The sequence below is a fragment of the Callionymus lyra genome, chromosome 8 (genome assembly GCF_982586985.1).
Source record: "Callionymus lyra chromosome 8, fCalLyr1.hap1.1, whole genome shotgun sequence".
NCBI lineage: Eukaryota > Metazoa > Chordata > Actinopteri > Syngnathiformes > Callionymidae > Callionymus > Callionymus lyra.
The window spans coordinates 29094897-29109268 of record NC_141825.1 but is presented as its reverse complement, the minus strand read 5'-3'; the positions used below and the strand labels follow the sequence as shown (position 1 = coordinate 29109268).

Sequence of the window (14372 nt, the reverse complement as noted above, 5' to 3'; positions counted from 1 at the left end):
ATCAGGTAGTAGGCCAAGATGGCCGCCAGCAGCAACAGGACCAAAATCACCAGGATGGGGATAAGAATCGACCAAAAGTTGCTACGTCGAGACACCACAGGGTTGTTGTGAGAGTCAGAAGGGCTGGTCGTGGGTCCTTCCCCGTCAGGCCATTGGCCTCTCCAGTGAGGGTTTGCCGGAGTCGTCTGGGGAACGTCGGCTCTGCCATTGTTGTCTTCCGATGGAGACTCTGATGGAACCCTTAGCAGCGTAGCAGGGTATTCAGCAGAAGAGTTATACGGGCCGGTCTTAAAGGAAAGCACACATTCAGCTGGAGGCACACCGTGAGCTTTGAGCAGGAACCGGGCCTCATCCGTAGAAAAGTCACCGCCCGGCCCAGCAGAGTTATTGGGGATGTCAATGGCAACTTGTCCATTATCGATGTCCTGCTGACTGAAGGAGCTCAAAGGTTGTCCAGCGCCAGGACCCGCAGCCCTCACGATACGTCCACCCGTCGGCTGCTGGACGACTGTAAACGTAGGGGTTGTGCGAGTCTTGTTTGCCAGAGGAGTCGCGTCCAGAAGCTGAGCATCTAGCAGGACAAGAGAGCCTTGAGGTAGGAGCGGATCCTTGGCGATGTTGGCCAGTGGCTGGACGGTGATGTTGAGGACCGCTGACGCGTTGGCAGCTCGGCTTCGGGCCACAAAAGCCACACTGTCTCTGGGGTGAGTGGACTTCACGAAGCGGACGCTGACTCTCCCTTCATTGATCTGTTTCTGGGTGAAGGCAGAGGTAGGCTGGCGGTCCACCATCACCGCTGCATACTTGGGAATACTTGTGATCTTGTAAAGAACGTCCTCCTCGACTGGACCACCCGTTGTTGCTCTCAACATCTTCTCCGTCACCAAAGTCTCGTCGTCTCCCTGCTTCACTTGGATTTCAGCCGCTTTCTCCAGAAGCAGCGTGTGAGCCAGAACCCCGATGTGGAGCGTGTGAGGCTCAGTGTCGTGTTCCCCGTCAGACACGATGAACTCCAGGAAGCCGCCTGAGAGGCTGCCGTCGCTGCGCAAGCCCACCTGCCCACGATTGATCATCTCCTGTGTGAACTCAGAAATGGGGTCCATCGTAAACAGATCCACCAGCTGCCCGTTCACAGGGGCTTTGGTCACCTTGAACTTGACTTCGTCCGGGGGACTGTCCTCATCGTGTGTGTTGAGTTGCTTCTGGGTCAAGGGAGTTACAGATCCTTGTAGGACTTCCAAAAGCATGTCAGTGGTGACAAACTCAGGGGGGTCAGAACCCCGACGTTTGACCAGAATGTTGAAAACTTCCTCCAGGACCACGGCCTCGGCAGGACTTGCCACTCTCCGACCTTCGAACTTCAGCCGAGCGCTGAACGAGAAGCTGTCGGCCGTGGCTCCTGAATCGTCGTGAAGGTACTCCAGCTCTCCCTGGGAGACGTGTCTCTGTGTGAACCGAGGCAGCTCTTGGCCTCCGAGAGTGAGGCGTCCGTGTTCTGGGAAGTGTTTAATCTCAAAGGCCACATCCACATCAGCTCTCTCCGGCTCTGGAATACTGGCCAAGAGGTTGGAGGCATCGAGGACGTACTTGTCAATGGTCTTCCTCTGACCCTGCACCACCTCCAGGCCTGAAAGGAAACACACGTCAGAAGATAGAAGCTGATGAAGTCAGTCGGACTCCTCTCACCTCTGTTCCTCCACAGCTGCGACGAGATGTTGCTGTGAGTGGCGTAATAGGAGACGGTGATGGGCAGGACATGGCGGATGTCAGGTGCCGGCTGTGACGACAGAATCAGGTCAACTGAGTCCCTCACGACCCAGAATGGTTCTCCAGGTATCTGATGCTCGTAGAAGATGGCGCCGGACTCCAACTAACACCAGAGAGAGAGTCGATGAGTCCAGACATCAACTCATCGTCAGCCAGACTCGTGAAGTACCTCTTTCTGTGTGAAGCGGCTGATTTCCTCAAACTGGTTCCTCTCCTTCGCCAGGATAAGTCGACCCAGACGAGGAGGATGAACCAGAGAGTAGCTGATCTCGTTTCCATCTTCGTTGGTCTCAGCTCCCAGGTTGGCGCTGGTGATCGGCTGCCTGCTCCCTGCACACATGACAGCGTCGCTTTAGTCCGATGAAGAAAAACATTCACCGACAATGGTCTTACCTGGAAACACCATGAGCTCCTCCTGCGTCACCATGGTGATGGTCAGCGGTCGGGCGGTGACCACGAACCTGTAGAGCGGCGACGTGTGTTCTCCGTCCGTCACGGTGAAGCTGAATCCACCGGAGTCTTCACCTGCGGATGGAAGCCTGGTCATCCTCTGATGTTTGAAGCGTCCAAACCTGTCCTACCCTGGTGGATGAAGATGACCTCTCCTCTGTTGATCTGGCCTTGAGTGAAGTTCAGGATCTCGTCCTCGGGCGTCTCCTTCAGCGACACCATCCCGTTCTTCTGCATCTCTACGTGGTAAACGAGTTCCTCTGTCGGAGTGTCGGCGTCGTCGGTGTTCAACATGCTGGAGGTGATGTCGGCCTCCTCGCCGGACAACACCTGACACACAGTGACACGAGTTCAGAGAAATTCTTTATTTCTTGATTCATATCTAACTTCAAGTTACATTTAGAATCATCCTCAGTGTTAGATTACAATGATTATACACTATACTTATACGCCATACTTAAATTACTGCTAAAAGATAATCAAAATATAAAGTATAAATTACTCGCTTGATCTAAGAGCTTAAACGTTTGACTACACGTTCAGAATCAACATCCACTCAGACTGATTCACTGGTTCGAGGCAAGCTTGGATCAGGATTAGATACGACACCAGTTATTTAAAACATCTGTTTATCTGCAAATCACACCTTAAATCGTAGATCAAAGAACGAAGACACACCTGGGAAAGGGGGGATAAAAGACGGAAGAGAAGATAACCCCCGCCCGAGAACAGTTGAATGATTAGATTACAAGAAAACAAATCAGGATATCTCTCTACGGGGGATCGGGACACAGGGAACTTGAAAGGACCAATTGGCCGGAAAGAAAATGGAAATTTGCCTGAAATATAGCGATGTTTCTACAGATCGGGACCTTTTCTCCCGAGACTATTGATCTGTACAGTCGCCGAGACAAAGTGTGTCCGGTCGTGATCATAAAGCTTGTATTTTGTTTGACGTGAAGCGGCGAATAAACGACCCGTATACACTCTGGATTGTTCATCTTTCTCCACGAAGCGAAGTATGAGACTCGGGACGATTGATTGTTTTATCAGTTACATGACTTCACTTCAAACATGGGAGTTTGTTGAAGAAGTGACTCGAGACGAGAGAGAAGTCGATGAATGTTCAGGTTGATATCGCGACTCATTCAGTTGTGATTAAGATAAGATAAGAGTTTATGTCGACAATACGAGAAGAACTGAATTTGTTCTAAGATTCAACACAGAGATCATTAAAGAATGAAACGACAAAAGTCAAATCAAACAAATTCACCTTCAGTTTTTCTCACAACACGGATCATGAAAATAATTCACTTTTTTATCTGAGTTGAACCCTCCAGTGTTGAAAGGGTGAGACGTCTGGAAACTAAGAAGCAGTTTTAGTATCGATAATATTTCACATTCTTAGTTTTACTGTCAAATATACACGACCAAGATCTGATGTTTGTTGGTTAGCGACTCAGCTAATGCTAGCGTCGTCTGTTCTTCATCTATTGATGTCGTAAAGTTCTGCTCTAACATTAAACTGGACGACACTCGAGTGTAGATAGAGGTTTGTTTATCTGAATATATCGTAACACAAAGACCAATGAAGTGACACTTTAATAGTATTAACTCTTGATTCTGTTCTTCAGGACGAAAAACTGTTTACAGTTGTGTCATACATTTGAGAGGCCAGTAGGTGGCGCCCTCAGTTTAGAAATGATAGTTGTTAAACAATAGACTTTAGAAATTGAGTGACATTTAGTGGCCTCTTAGAAGAAGGAAAGAGATTGTGTTTGTTATCAAATGAACATCCGTGAAGATCGAAACAGTTTTCTAATCACAAAACTCCAGGTGATGAGATCAGGTCCAGGTGTGTGGAGTCCAAGAGACTCAGACCTGGAACCCTGATCGAGTCCCTCACAATATAATCATATTATTATCACATTTATTTATGTTTCTCAACAATCTCTTTCTTAGACCACACTGGAGTCAAGCGCGCAGTTCAGCTTCTGACCGCTAGATGGCAACATTGACCCGCCGCAGGAGCAGGACGTCACTCAGCTAAACTGGGCCAAATGAATGTTTATGTAAGAGTTATTTTGTTTAGCACCTCCAAAGATGAACTTCTACACCAGATGTAGCTGCTGATGTTTCACTCACAGCAGTGACGGAAGCCTGGAGACCAAAACTGTCTTCACATCTCAGACTTGAGAAGAGTTGAGAAGCAGAAAGTGATAAAAGTTTCCAATGTTTGGTTTGATGATAGAAACTAGAAACAGAAAAGTATTGGAATGATCTAGAAAACCATGTACACGTGACTGTAGCTAACATGAATTTAACGGGGATGTAACAAAGTACTATGAGAGTACTTTAATTCAGCAACATTTGAATAGGAACTTCAGTAGCGTCAGAGTTAACTTAAGTTATCAAGGTTGATGTTTAAAGATGTTCTTCACTCTGAAGCTTCATTTCAAAATGTCAGAAGAACCCTCAGTGTTTCCGAGTCTGATGTCACTTTCACTCTCGTTGAAGCCAAGAATAGTAGAAGCTCACATCAGTACTACTAAACCAGATGTTTCCTGAGTTTGTCAAGTATGGAGGTTTGCTTGAAGATCTGAGAAACAAGAAACAAGTATATATGTGTAGTATTGTCCAGTACTTGACTCTGGTGTTGTGATAGTGTAGTAACAAGTATATATGTGTAGTATTGTCCAGTACTTGACTCTGGTGTTGTGATAGTGTAGTAACAAGTATATATGTGTAGTATTGTCCAGTACTTGACTCTGGTGTTGTGATAGTGTAGTAACAAGTATATATGTGTAGTATTGTCCAGTACTTGACTCTGGTGTTGTGATAGTGTAGTAACAAGTATATATGTGTAGTATTGTCCAGTACTTGACTCTGGTGTTGTGATAGTGTAGTAACAAGTATATATGTGTAGTATTATCCAGTACTTGACTCTGGTGTTGTGATAGTGTAGTAACAAGTATATATGTGTAGTATTGTCCAGTACTTGACTCTGGTGTTGTGATAGTGTAGTAACAAGTATATATGTGTAGTATTGTCCAGTACTTGACTCTGGTGTTGTGAGAGTGTAGTAACAAGTATATATGTGTAGTATTGTCCAGTACTTGACTCTGGTGTTGTGAGAGTGTAGTAACAAGTATATATGTGTAGTATTGTCCAGTACTTGACTCTGGTGTTGTGATAGTGTAGTAACACGTATATATGTGTAGTATTGTCCAGTACTTGACTCTGGTGTTGTGATAGTGTAGTAACAAGTATATATGTGTAGTATTGTCCAGTACTTGACTCTGGTGTTGTTATAGTGTAGTAACAAGTATATATGTGTAGTATTGTCCAGTACTTGACTCTGGTGTTGTGAGAGTGTAGTAACAAGTATATATGTGTAGTATTGTCCAGTACTTGACTCTGGTGTTGTTATAGTGTAGTAACAACTATATATGTGTAATATTGTCCAGTACTTGACTCTGGTGTTGTGATAGTGTAGTAACAAGTATATATGTGTAGTATTGTCCAGTACTTGACTCTGGTGTTGTGATAGTGTAGTAACAAGTATATATGTGTAATATTGTCCAGTATTTGACTCTGGTGTTGTGATAGTGTAGTAACAAGTATATATGTGTAGTATTGTCCAGTACTTGACTCTGGTGTTGTGATAGTGTAGTAACAAGTATATATGTGTAGTATTGTCCAGTACTTGACTCTGGTGTTGTGATAGTGTAGTAACAAGTATATATGTGTAGTATTGTCCAGTACTTGACTCTGGTGTTGTGATAGTGTAGTAACAAGTATATATGTGTAGTATTGTCCAGTATTTGACTCTGGTGTTGTGATAGTGTAGTAACAAGTATATATGTGTAGTATTGTCCAGTATTTGACTCTGGTGTTGTGATAGTGTAGTAACAAGTATATATGTGTAGTATTGTCCAGTACTTGACTCTGGTGTTGTGATAGTGTAGTAACAAGTATATATGTGTAGTATTGTCCAGTACTTGACTCTGGTGTTGTGATAGTGTAATAACAAGTATATATGTGTAGTATTGTCCAGTACTTGACTCTGGTGTTGTGATAGTGTAGTAACAAGTATATATGTGTAGTATTGTCCAGTATTTGACTCTGGTGTTGTGATAGTGTACTAACAAGTATATATGTGTAGTATTGTCCAGTACTTGACTCTGGTGTTGTGATAGTGTAGTAACAAGTATATATGTGTAGTATTGTCCAGTATTTGACTCTGGTGTTGTGATAGTGTAGTAACAAGTATATATGTGTAGTATTGTCCAGTACTTGACTCTGGTGTTGTGATAGTGTAGTAACAAGTATATATGTGTAGTATTGTCCAGTATTTGACTCTGGTGTTGTGATAGTGTACTAACAAGTATATATGTGTAGTATTGTCCAGTACTTGACTCTGGTGTTGTGATAGTGTACTAACAAGTATATATGTGTAGTATTGTCCAGTACTTGACTCTGGTGTTGTGATAGTGTAGTAACAAGTATATATGTGTAGTATTGTCCAGTACTTGACTCTGGTGTTGTGATAGTGTAGTAACAAGTATATATGTGTAGTATTGTCCAGTACTTGACTCTGGTGTTGTGATAGTGTAGTAACAAGTATATATGTGTAGAATTGTCCAGTACTTGACTCTGGTGTTGTGATAGTGTAGTAACAAGTATATATGTGTAGTATTGTCCAGTATTTGACTCTGGTGTTGTGATAGTGTACTAACAAGTATATATGTGTAGTATTGTCCAGTACTTGACTCTGGTGTTGTGATAGTGTACTAACAAGTATATATGTGTAGTATTGTCCAGTACTTGACTCTGGTGTTGTGATAGTGTAGTAACAAGTATATATGTGTAGTATTGTCCAGTACTTGACTCTGGTGTTGTGATAGTGTAGTAACAAGTATATATGTGTAGTATTGTCCAGTACTTGACTCTGGTGTTGTGATAGTGTAGTAACAAGTATATATGTGTAGTATTGTCCAGTACTTGACTCTGGTGTTGTAGTATTTACAGACCACATGACTCTTGAAGTCGTAACTACTTTCATTTGTTTTCAAACCAAAATATGTCCAAACATCAGCTTTAAAAGCTGCTGGACTCACTGTATCCTCTCGTCCTCAGTCCTTGACAGGATCTTCTTTCATTGGTTCTGATCAGTGGCTGTCACTCCAACTGACAAGTGTCTTCAGATCACTTTGTTATTTAATTCAATTGAGATTTTTATTAAGATAAATTGTAAAAAAAAAAAGGGATTTTAGAGCCAAAAACACCAAATGTTTAAACGTTTTAAAACAGTGAAATATCCTCATTGAAATAAATGTCATCATGTGTATATTTTCCATCACTGCTCTTATAAGTATGTATGTATGTAATACTAGTTTAGAAGATATTATGATAGTAATCCTCCAGGACCAGCAGTGGATCCGTCACAAGGTCGTAACAAGTCCTGGACTAACGTGGAGTGAAGGCAGACGTGATCTTCTAATGAGGACCACATGTGGTTCCTCATGGAGGCCACACAGGATCGCTGTGGAGCTTGAACAGATCAGTGTTGGACATGATGTTCATCAAGTCTCTCACTTCCTGCTCGAGAGGTCGTCGTGGTCCGACCTTCAGTGACTGATCACTGCGTTCTCTCTGTGGCGGCCATCTTGCTTTTTTCCAAAAATACAAGTTGCCAGGGCGACGGGATCCGTGGGGACGAGCGACTGGCAAATGTGGTCTCGGCGAGCGGATCGCTGTGGTCTCGGCAGTCGCTCCCAGGATCGAATCCACTCAGACGACTCCTCGCCACTTTTCATAATAAGTCTGGAAACGTTTGCAGAACGAGGAGCAAATAAAGACAGTCTTCGGGGAGGAAATACATGTTTATAACCAGTTCTGCTGCGTCAGGCTTTTAGAAGGATGTTGGTTGATCTGGACATGTCTTTGTCTACAGGATCATACGTGACGTTGTTCAACAAAGAACAACAGAACATTGTTGTCGTGATGCTCGTCTGATTTCATATCTTTTCATTTCACACATCGATATCTTCTGAATACGAGCAGAATTGTTTGTGTTGCAACATGTAGGGATTGTGACTCATTGTGTCGGTACAACCAAATATTAACTAAACCAGACCAATGAGTGGAAACACAGTTAAATACTAATAAATCAATTAATCATTTAATACTTGTCTTTAAGATCAGTAGTAGTATCTAAGTACCGTATTTTCCAGACTATAAGTGGCAGTTTTTTCTTCATAGTTTGTCTGCGACTTATACTCTGGAGCGACTTATGTGTGACATTATTACCACATTATTATATCATTTCACATGTTATTCTCACACTAAACCACCAGAGGGCGCTCTAGGCCTGTGTTGATCATTTCCACGTAGAAGAGGAAGCATCTTCTACCTCCGGAGTTAGTTAGTTGTTTAAAAGTGACACGAGGATGAAGAGTTATTTGGAGTTACACGGATGGTTTGGTAAACTAGTTAGTTATTGATGCTATAGTTCTCTGAATAACTCTTCATATGTTATGTTAACATACCAGGTTCTCACTTCATGTAACGGAACATTATTCTGTTGTTGCCTCTAGTTTTATTTTAAACTTTCAAGATCACATGTCTGTTCTTGGATTTTATCAAATCAATTTCCCCCAAAAATGCAACTTATACTCCAGTGCGACTTATATATGTTTTTACTTCTTTATTATGCATTTTATGTCTGGAGACACTTGTACTCCGGAGACACTTGTACTCCGGAGAATACGGTAAGTAGTATCTGTTGTCAAGATTCTGACCAGTCACTACACAGCAAACTTGTGTAGAAGGTTGAGTCGACTTGTGTAGTTGTTAACAAGGTATTTTGTGTTGTAATAGAAGACACAATAAAAAGTGTGGATGAAGCTTCATGACACAGTGTCATATGTTTAGAGGTCAGTAGGGGGCGCCCTCAGATCACCAGTGAGGTTACAATCAAACATTAGATCAGAGAGTTTCATGAAGCTTCATGAGGATCATTGTGTTCACGGTTAGAAAGGACTTCTCAGATCCTTGAGATGTTTCCTTCAACAGACTCTGAGAAACCAACCTCCAGTCCTGTGTTGCGCGTCAGCTGTGGAGGCTCGTCGTTGACGGGGATGACGGTCACTGACAGCGTGACAGGAAGGCTGCGTCGCTCGATCTCGTAAGCGGTGGCCGAGAGTGTGAAGGAGTCCTGGCTGCTCTCGGTGCTGTCGTGCATGTAGAAGATGTGGCCCAGCTTCACCTGGAGGAGACACCAACACATGAGACCCTCGAACACAACCGTCTCTGATCTCCACGGCTGTTGTGAAGAAAACACACTTTGAGACTTTAATGATGAATAAAAACAGTTGAAACGGTTTAAGCAGCGACAACATATTTCTGCTCTAGAAATGTTAGCACATGTCACTCGTCTGTTGTTACGACTCGTTTATGTTGTTACAGAACATTTACTTTGATGCTCGAGCCAGAGTAGGAAGATAAACAACTGTTTATAAAACAAACTGGAATCATCGTAGTGATGTGTTGATGAAGCTTCATGAAACAGTGTCATTTTCTTCAGAGTCCACTTGATGGTAGTGATGTGTCGATGAAGCTTCATGAAACAGTGTCATTATCTTCAGAGTCCACTAGATGGTAGTGATGTGTTGATGAAGCTTCATGAAACAGTGTCATTATCTTCAGAGTCCACTAGATGGTAGTGATGTGTTGATGAAGCTTCATGAAACAGTGTCATTATCTTCAGAGTCCACTAGATGGTAGTGATGTGTTGATGAAGCTTCATGAAACAGTGTCATTATCTTCAGAGTCCACTAGATGGTAGTGATGTGTCGATGAAGCTTCATGAAACAGTGTCATTTTCTTCAGAGTCCACTAGATGGTAGTGATGTGTCGATGAAGCTTCATGAAACAGTGTCATTATCTTCAGAGTCCACTAGATGGTAGTGATGTGTCGATGAAGCTTCATGAAACAGTGTCATTATCTTCAGAGTCCACTAGATGGTAGTGATGTGTTGATGAAGCTTTATGTAACAGTGTCATTATCTTCAGAGTCCACTAGATGGTAGTGATGTGTTGATGAAGCTTCATGAAACAGTGTCATTATCTGCAGAGTCCACTAGATGGTAGTGATGTGTGGATGAAGCTTCATGAAACAGTGTCATTATCTGCAGAGTCCACTAGATGGTAGTGATGTGTTGATGAAGCTTCATGAAACAGTGTCATTATCTTCAGAGTCCACTAGATGGTAGTGATGTGTTGATGAAGCTTCATGAAACAGTGTCATTATCTTCAGAGTCCACTAGATGGTAGTGATGTGTTGATGAAGCTTCATGAAACAGTGTCATTATCTTCAGAGTCCACTAGATGGTAGTGATGTGTTGATGAAGCTTCATGAAACATGTCTTCTAGAGGTCAGTAGGTGGCGCCCTCTAGTGGAATACAATGTGAGGCGTGAATAGAATAGCAACATATCAAAGTGCAGAGAGTGACATCTAGTGGAGTCTTCGGCAAAACATCACAGAATATAACAAAAACAATTCATTCATCAACCAGAACTTACTACCTGCCACCTTATGAACGAATGGATGGATGGATGGATGGATGTATGGATGTATGGATGTATGGATGGATGGATGGATGGATGGATGGATGGATGGATGGATGGATGGATGGATGGATGGATGTATAGATGGATGGATGGATGGATGGATGGATGTATAGATGGATGGATGGATGGATGTATAGATGGATGGATGGATGGATGGATGTATGGATGGATGGATGGATGGATGTATAGATGGATGGATGGATGGATGTATAGATGGATGTATAGATGGATGGATGGATGGATGTATAGATGGATGGATGGATGGATGTATGGATGGATGGATGGATGGATGTATAGATGGATGGATGGATTGATGGATGTATAGATGGATGGATGGATGGATGGATGGATGTATAGATGGATATATAGATGGATGTATAGATGGATGGATGGATGTATAGATGGATGGATGTATAGATGGATGTATAGATGGATGTATAGATGGATGGATGGATGGATGTATAGATGGATATATAGATGGATGTATAGATGGATGGATGGATGTATAGATGGATGGATGTATAGATGGATGTATAGATGGATGTATAGATGGATGGATGGATGGATGTATAGATGGATATATAGATGGATGTATAGATGGATGGATGGATGTATAGATGGATGGATGAATGGATGGATGTATAGATGGATGTATAGATGGATGGATGTATAGATGGATGGATGGATGTAGTGGTGTTAACGTGAGCAGGAAGTGACCTACACCGTCTCGACCTCCGCACACATGTGAACCACATGAGTCGTAAACTTTAATAACAGACTTCAAGTCGACACAAGACTTTTCTTCCCATTAAACTGTTGTTAAAAGACTCAAATACTCTGTTCGCAGCTGCAGACGTTTGACTGAGCATTAGAAACACTGATATCCGACTGTCACGATCCAACAACTGCCACTTCTCTTGACTTTCACACAACGTGGAACTGGTTTGTAAAAAACGACTTGTTTTTCTAACCGTAAAAGACAGAAAACGCCTCCTCAGCACTTTTTACATCCTCTAATAAAACACTTGCTTTGGACACGACGGTTGAAGAGATAGAAGGTTAACGACCACTCAGGCTGATGTTCAACTTGTTCGACTGTCGTTCAACTGTTGTTGTTGTTAAACTGTTGCTGTTGTTGTTCAACTGTTGTTGTTTCACTGTTGTTGTTGTTCGACTGTTGTTGTTTCACTGTTGTTGTTGCTTAACTGTTGTTGTTGTTTAACTGTTGCTGTTGTTGTTCGACTGTTGTTGTTGTTCGACTGTTGTTGTTGTTCGACTGTTGTTGTTGTTTAACTGTTGCTGTTGTTGTTCAACTGTTGTTGTTCAACTGTTGTTGTTGTTCAACTGTTGTTGTTTCACTGTTGTTGTTGTTTGACTGTTGTTGTTGTTTAACTGTTGTTGTTGTTCAACTGTTTTTGTTTCACTGTTGTTGTTGTTCGACTGTTGTTGTTTCACTGTTGTTGTTGTTTGACTGTTGTTGTTTAACTGTTGCTGTAGTTGTTCAACTGTTGTTGTTCAACTGTTGTTGTTGTTCAACTGTTGTTGTTTCACTGTTGTTGTTGTTTGACTGTTGTTGTTGTTCAACTGTTTTTGTTTCACTGTTGTTGTTGTTCGACTGTTGTTGTTTCACTGTTGTTGTTGTTTGACTGTTGTTGTTGTTTAACTGTTTTTGTTTCACTGTTGTTGTTGTTTCACTGTTGTTGTTGTTTGACTGTTGTTGCTGTTTAACTGTTGCTGTTGTTGTTCAACTGTTGTTGTTGTTCAACTGTTGTTGTTTCACTGTTGTTGTTGTTCAACTGTTTTTGTTTCACTGTTGTTGTTGTTTAACTGTTGTTGTTGTTCAACTGTTTTTGTTTCACTGTTGTTGTTCGACTGTTGTTGATCAACTGTTGTTGATCATTGTTGTTGTTGAACTGTTGTTGTTCATGAGGCTCAGACTTCAAGATGCTCTTGAAACATGTGACTGATATTATCTTGACTGAAGAATTTACTGATCAAAGAATCACGAGAACATCAAAGATGAAGAAAGAAAGAAATATGTTCGTTCCATTGACAGCTTAGAAATCAGTTTAAATATTTGAAAACTGTTCAAGAAGACACTTGAAAATGTAATTTGCATATTTAGAGTTTTTCTTCCACTAATGTCATCATTTGAATGATTTAAGAAACTTAAATCCACCCACAGATGGATTTAAACATTGACACAAACATTGACACAAACATTGACACAAACATTGACAGGAGATATTAAAAGCAGCCAATTAAAGAGTTTGTCTCATAATATTTATAATTATTTAAGCCACTATTATAAAATACTCCCTTTTTTTCCTTTTTATTTTGTTAACGTTCACACCATGAATCGAGTTCCAAGTGATTGACAATCATTCCAGTAGCATCAGGATCAACATAAATCTCACAGTAAACAGTCAACATAACAATAAACGCTCCAGTATCAATCTTGTCCTCACTATTCTTTGAAGTGAGTATTTTTAAAATCTCCTCTGACCTCACGAGGTCAACATGAATGACGTCGAAGGCCTTCAGGCTGATCTTTGCTCCGGTCTGTTCGACATCATCACAATCTTCTTCAATTGACAGGAAACAGAAACAGTGTCTGGTGTTTGTAACAAATCTCTCTCTCGTATTTTCATCTGTGAAACCAGCTTAAAGTTCCTGACATCGATACCAATCTTTCTCTCTCATGTTCATTTGTTCAAACTTTCTTTCAGTAGATTTTCTAGCTCACGGACAAATACAACAAACAAACACCTTTTTTTGTGGCAGCGATAAAGATCAGTTACACACATGATTCACATCATATGACAAACATAATACCAGAATTAAAGAAGTGTTCATTGTATTCATGAGCTGTTTAGTTTAACTTTGATTTCAGTAAATCAGTCTCGTTTTATAGTTAATTTATTCTCATTGTGAAGTGAGTTTTAAAGTACATTTACAAACCGCATGAGTTTGTCTCGCGGCTCATCCAGAGAAAAGTATTCTTTCCAAAATACTGGCTCCGAGAAGTTGTACCAGCAGGAAGGACGAAGCTCGGAGCAACAAGAGACCTCAGACCTAAACAATGTGCTCCGTCCTGAATGTTTTTCCATCATTAGTTTAATCCCAGCTAGACAGGAGACTCTGAAACCACCCTGGTTGTGTGGATCATATTTTATAACTTTCTTGTCTCTAGAGGAAAATAAGCAAAACATCGAGAATCAACAATGTCTTCTATAGATTTTCTATTTCACATCTAAGACTCGAACGACATTTTCAGGTGAAATCTGTCACTTAGAAAACAATATATTCACATGTTACTGACTGATGTGTTGATGAAGCTTCATGAAACAGTGTCATTATCTTAAGAGTCCACTAGATGGTAGTGATGTGTTGATGAAGCTTCATGAAACAGTGTGATTATCTTCAGAGTCCACTAGATGGTAGTGATGTGTGGATGAAGCTTCATGAAACAGTGTCATTATCTTCAGAGTCCACTAGATGGTAGTGATGTGTTGATGAA

At 41.4% G+C, this 14372-nt stretch overlaps 1 protein-coding gene across 1 annotated transcript in view; it reads right to left on the bottom strand.

Annotated features, from left to right (window-relative positions):
• The window catches only part of cspg4 (chondroitin sulfate proteoglycan 4), a 61069-nt gene that overhangs the window by 234 nt on the left and 46463 nt on the right, over positions 1-14372 (bottom strand). Inside the window, exons 6-11 of the mRNA XM_087797580.1 lie at positions 9311-9487; positions 2349-2547; positions 2161-2292; positions 1937-2097; positions 1687-1870; positions 1-1627 (exon numbers count right to left, since the gene is read on the bottom strand). The exon at positions 1-1627 is cut by the window's left edge and continues 234 nt beyond it. Coding sequence (XP_087653706.1) covers positions 1-1627; positions 1687-1870; positions 1937-2097; positions 2161-2292; positions 2349-2547; positions 9311-9487 — 2480 coding nt within the window. The remainder of the gene's footprint in view (positions 1628-1686; positions 1871-1936; positions 2098-2160; positions 2293-2348; positions 2548-9310; positions 9488-14372) is intronic.